The sequence below is a fragment of the Cynara cardunculus genome (genome assembly GCF_001531365.2).
Source record: "Cynara cardunculus var. scolymus isolate 2C chromosome LG 8, CcrdV1, whole genome shotgun sequence".
Classification (NCBI taxonomy): domain Eukaryota; kingdom Viridiplantae; phylum Streptophyta; class Magnoliopsida; order Asterales; family Asteraceae; genus Cynara; species Cynara cardunculus.
The window spans coordinates 3,054,655-3,060,667 of NC_037535.1; the positions used below are offsets into that span (position 1 = coordinate 3,054,655).

General features: G+C 34.9%; 1 protein-coding gene across 1 annotated transcript; it reads left to right on the top strand.

Moving 5' to 3' along the window:
* Positions 1–353: 353 nt before the first annotated feature.
* Positions 354–3,300, top strand: LOC112516490 (profilin-2). The gene is made up of 4 exons (XM_025123554.1): positions 354–609; positions 1,576–1,713; positions 2,323–2,466; positions 3,051–3,300. The coding sequence occupies exons 1-3, from the start codon at positions 487–489 to the stop codon at positions 2,455–2,457; spliced, it is 396 nt and encodes a 131-aa protein (XP_024979322.1). The 5' UTR covers positions 354–486; the 3' UTR covers positions 2,458–2,466; positions 3,051–3,300.
* Positions 3,301–6,013: the final 2,713 nt, after the last annotated feature.

The window sequence follows — 6,013 nt, forward strand, 5'->3', positions numbered from 1 at the left end:
AGAGTTGTACCCACTAAGTGAGGATGATGACTATTACCCAGGTAAGCGCTTACCCAACAAATTGTTGCATTCAATATGTTTTGATGTACTAAAATCTTGCGCATCAAAATAAATCATAATGTTGACTCCTATCTGTAAACACTTACCGGATAAACAATTGGGTAAACGGCCCCTAAGCTTTTCAAACCCTTTGCAAACAACGGTATCATAAGTTGATTTAAAAAAATAGTTAAAGGGTATAATAATTCAAAACCTTTTCTTTTTCTAAAAAAGGATTTTGAAGGGGTATTTATGACATTTTAGCTGGGAAGCCATGACTATACCATGAGGACAGTAGAATAATTCAAATGATTGCACGTCATTTTGTCGTTGTTTCTACGCTATATTTATCTCCTCTTCCTCCTCCCTACGATTATCGAACTCCAACCGCTGCTTTTCTACACAAATCACAGAAATCGGAGCAAATCCAGCTACAATCGGAGCAAGATGTCGTGGCAAACTTACGTCGATGACCATTTGATGTGCGAGATCGAAGGCAATCATCTCTCCTCCGCCGCCATCATCGGACACGACGGCAGCATCTGGGCCCAATCAGCCACCTTCCCTCAGGTCTAATTTGACCTAGTTTTTTTTCCTTAATCTAATAGGTTTTAGTTTGTTTCACTTCGATTTAGCTTTGGATCTGATCCAAATCGCTACTGTTTTTATGAGTATCTGATTTTGCAGACTGAAATCGTTGTGTTGTGTTGTCCTTAGTTGATTTATTTGATCTGGTTAGGGACCTTGAGGATGTGGTAGCTGTGAATAGTTGTGGTGTTCTAAAGTCGCTAAGTGTTTTTGTTCATGTTAGGGTGTAGAAGTTTTGTTTGTTTTGAGCTAATTTTATTTAAAATCTGATTAACTTGGTTTAAAATCATGGCGCCATTAGACACGCATAAATGTTAACTTGATCTGGACGTTTGACTTAATGGAAGGATGTAGAATTTCTGGATCGGAATAAGGCTGAATGAGAAATTATGATTAATGCTTCACTTTCAATGGAGAAAAGCTCGTTGGATGAGAAGATCAATGATTAGTGCCTTGGGTGAGATGCATGACGACATAAACATTTTAAACTGAAGATGAAATGACAGAAAAATTTGGGAACCATATATCACTTCAATGTTTGTGAAGGCTTTTGTAGATGGAATTCAGGAACAGATTGCCAAATAATCATATTTGATGCAATATGATCTATAACTATATGCACATTAATCAATTCATATTCTCAAATTGGTTGCCATTTTGTTGGTCAAAATTGCAGTGGATTGAGCAAGTCAAAATTAAGAAGGTATCTCTTGGAAAATTAGTTGAATATTGTAATCTCTTGGACAATTAGTTGAATATTGTAACAAAGAAAAATATTTTTTAGGAAAATTTTGTGTTATTGTTGTTGTACTGATGAATTAAATTGTCAACATGGTCATTTGGCACAGTTGAAAAGGGTTTGACTCTAAGTATAGCCCCCTATTTTGTCACTCTAGATGTTTTATGTTCTACCCCTTGTTGAAACCAACATCCATTTTTCTACTGCAGGTCAAGCCTGAGGAAATAACTGCTATTATGAATGACTTCAATGAACCTGGCTCACTTGCTCCAACTGGCTTACATCTTGGTGGGACTAAGTACATGGTTATTCAAGGCGAGGCAGGAGCTGTGATTCGAGGGAAAAAGGTGATGAATTCACATTGTTCTTGATCTGATAACTAACAATATACAAACATGTTCTTCAGGTATAGATTGGTTTTTCTAGTGCAAGTGCATAAATGGTTTTAGAGATATGTTGTTTTAGATTTCAAAACTCGTGTAATGTGCATTTACCGGTCATTTTTAAACCACGGATTACGGATATATTGAATAATTATCTTCAATTTGGTAGGAAGTCTCTGTTTCCTATTCTACGCACATCACTATGTTTTATCATAAATTCTCTTTCAAGCTTATCTTGAACAATGCATACTCTTAAGTTTTGCAATACATGGTTTTACTTGACAGAAGTTTTGCACCGATTGTGCTTATAGTGGCTATGTTTTGATTCGTGTTTTACCTTGTTACGTTGTGTGCTTGCACACATGATTGAATCGTTATTCTACTTGTTATATTTCATGGTTACATGTTATATTACCTATCTTATTGCATGCTTGCACACATCTTGCGTCGTGCATAAGGGGGTCTTCACTGTAACAACCCTTCCAGACCCTACTTTCAAGTGGGATGTACTGATCGTGTGGTTTCGTTTGGTTTGATTTACGTTTTGACCCATGTTATTCTGCTTACATACAGGGACCTGGAGGTGTTACTATTAAAAAGACGGCAATGTCTATTATCATTGGTCTCTATGATGAACCCATGGCTCCAGGCCAATGCAACATGATTGTCGAAAGGCTTGGTGACTATCTCCTGGAACAGGGTTTTTAATACGCATTCGTACGTCTTCCCCCCTCCCCTTTTCATTTTTCCAACTTTTACTTCTTCGTTTGCTTGGGGTGTTTTTGGTACACGGGACAAAATATGATAGAACAAAAACCTGTTATCCCACGTTTAGCTCAATAATTTGACTCGGATAGAACAAACAAAAATAAAACCCAATTCTATATATTGATTAATTTATGTCATTCGTTAAATATTAATAATAAAAATAATATAGAAACTACATAAACTTTTTACTTTTGTATCATTTTAATCGTATTGACGAAAACGTTCCAAGATATATTTTGTTATAAAAAATATTTATTTTATTATAATTTAATAAATTACATAAATTAATCAAAATATGAAATATATAAACAAGTCATTAGAGGTAAATTGGTCATTTTATCTGTCTAGTCTAGTCTAGTCCTATCTTACCAAACTTTGAACAAACTGTCGTGTTCTGTATGGATACCAAACGCAACCTCTAGAACATTCCACACTTCTTGTCATTTCGATGCTCGACTCTTGTGGGTCCCGTACCAAATGCACCTCAAACCGGATGATCTTAATAAGTTTCTAATATGGTGATGTTATTGCAGGGAAGAAATGATACAGTAATAGTAATTAAAGTTGTGGAAAGCTCCTGGAGTTGTAAACCAGGTGGCAAATGGTGCTTGATAACAGATATAAACGATTCTGAATGAATTCCCCTTGTGGTGTTATCCTCTCATCTTGATCAAGTGTGATGGATACTTGTTTACTTTGTTTCTGGAGTGGTATTTCTTGGATATGTTTTTGATTGGTTTTGGATTAATATCATTACTTACACCTCTCTCTCTCTTTTTTCTCACTTCACCTCTTGATTTTTTGTTTGCAAAAATGGCATTCAAGTTAACCCAAATTGGTTTGGGAACAGATTTTATGGACTCGTGCTGGTCCGGTCGCACCCCATGGTTAAGTCGGGGTTTGGTGGATCTAGTCTAGAGATGCACAAAAAACCTCAAATTTGAACCTGGGTCCAGGCCGGCCTAACCCTGACTTGAAAAAGTTTGGGCCTAGTGAGCCGAAGCATGGGTTAGGTATGCCGAAATTTTGGGCAGGACTGGTTTGAAAAGGCTGAATGTGGATTTTTCCACGCCCTGGTCCATGACTAAAAAAAACTCGGACCTTTTTCTTTTATTCAGGGGGTGTTTGGTTTCTGGTTAGATGTATTAAACAATAATCAATAGGAATATATATATATATATTAAAAGAAGAACCATGAGTGTTTGAGGTGACATCATGAGAATAGTGTATTGAGGTCTTGGTGAATTGTGGTTGAATTTGAGATATTCCACATTGGTGAAGGGTTGAAAGATTTGAAGAAACTGAAGTGTATAAGAAAGGTGGATTGGATGTCTTTGTGTCAAATAATAATAAAAGAAATTGTTTGGTTTTATATAATATAACGAGTTTATTTCTCCAGAAGTCTACATTTTTATTCCAGGTTAGATTTTGGGGGAATGAATTTTCTCATTTCCTTCTGCGATCGGAACCAAGCCGGCCTTGCCTTCGCCTTTAAAAGTCCATGTCTTGTGCATTTCTTAACTAGTCCGTCTTTGGTATAAATAAGCCATTTTTAATTGACAACCTAACCGATAAATTAATTATGTTTGGTAAAAAATGTGTGATAAATTAAATAACGATATAAAATGACAAAAAAAATTGACAATTTAAAAAAATATTTGAATAATTACAAGGGGCGTGATTAAAAAATGTAAAAATAAGATAAGGGGCCGTTTACCAAAGGTAAAATTTAACACTATTATTTACTTACCGGGTAAGATTTTAGTCTATCAAAACGATATTATATGCATTTTAGTCTATCAAAACGACATTGTATGCAACAATTCACCCGGTAAGCGCTTACCRTGGTAAGAGTCGTCGCCCTCACTTACCGGGTAAGACTCATGGTCCTTGTCTCGCTCTTACCGGGTAAGATTCTTAGTCCTTATCACATTCATCCAGTGAGGTAATGTGACTTGGTAAGCGCTTACCCGGGTAAGTGTTTGGTAAACAGCCTCTAAATCTCCGAAACCATATTGAAACGTTACTTATTGTGTTAGGTTAACATGGCCTTAATGTGACCGCTCAATTTTTAGAGAATCTTTGTGATTATGTTCTCGAGTTAGATTGAGACCGTTCAATTCTGTATGTTTATATTCTACCAAATTTATCTGATAAAACAGGTTTTATCCTACATATTATAAGCCGATTCTAAAGCATTTTTTTCGATAAAAATATTGTTATGTAAGATTTGACTCATCCATCTTATCAATAATTTCAAAATTTATAGGTTAACAGTCAAAATAAGTACGAAATAAAAAAGTCAGAGATGTTTGCTGGTTGTTACATTAATTAAGAAAAAAAATCATTATCGCACTAAATAAAATATTAAAGTAGACACTGTTGTATTTTGGCAGATAAATATTTAGGTATTTTTTTTATCAGTATAATTGATATGTAATTATCTCATCAAACTGATGTATTCAATGTTTAATTTTTTTTTTAGATTTTGAGCTCTACACATGTATTGAATATATAAGAGATTTGGGTTACTTGATATTCATAACATTGTTTATGGTACCACGGAAGTTCAAATGCGGTGACTTCAGGCTATCTGCAAAGCAGGTGATCGTCCCGGGATTAGTCGGCTCGCATAGCGGGTTGGATATTCAGGTTAATAAAAAATTGTGTAAAAAAACAACAACGTTTCTTATTTTTCTTCTTTTTATCGTCTCCAAACTAGAATAAAATGTTGGCAAAATTAATGGTCATTCATTGTATGTAAGAATAGACCATGATCAGAAGAAGATGTCTTCGTCAATGTAGTCGAAACCAAAAGCAATATCGACGACCCAATACGATAAGTGGCACATGTTAGTCCATATTCATGGTATCGAATCAGTGGGAAACCCGATAACTCTATTACCTTTGCGGTGAAAGAAAATGTAATCTATCATATTGGTGCAACCGAATAATGCTGCATCTATAACACTTTTCATTGCAGTGTTGTTTAACAAAAAAGTTCAAATCCACCTAATTTATTCTCGTAGTTATGATTATCACTGTTCAATTGATTTTGGCAAAAAGTTGATTACTAGCAACTCTAATTAGGCCCACACAAAACCCGCCTTTAAAGACACCAATATGAGGTGGCGTTTTTTTCGATGGTTAAGACAGCAAGGAAATGAGCAAGGGATCAACCCCAGAAGCCAGAACCTGTCTTATATTTGGGCAAAGTCGTCCACCCTTTTACTGTTGTTCTATTTATAATACTTCTTTATATTTGCTTATCATATTTTGTCATTTATAATGTATATTTTTTATCCTAGAAGATTTCATTTATCAAATTGGTTTTTTTCTGGGACCAAAATGATAAGAAAACTACTATAGGATGGTAATATGTAATAAATCTTTAGTTTGGGGGCTGGAATGGATATATGTAATAGTTAAGGGGCTATTTTTGTAAAGAATCGTTTGATGTTTTGGCGGTCTTCTTTATTTGAATTTTGTTTATTAC

Coding starts and splice junctions, on each gene's coding strand:
- LOC112516490 (XM_025123554.1), top strand. CDS start 487: ATGTCGTGGCAAACTTACGTCGATGACCATTTGATGTGCGAGATCGAA. Junction 610..1,575: donor AATCAGCCACCTTCCCTCAG/GTCTAATTTGAC, acceptor TTTCTACTGCAG/GTCAAGCCTGAGGAAATAAC. Junction 1,714..2,322: donor CTGTGATTCGAGGGAAAAAG/GTGATGAATTCA, acceptor GCTTACATACAG/GGACCTGGAGGTGTTACTAT.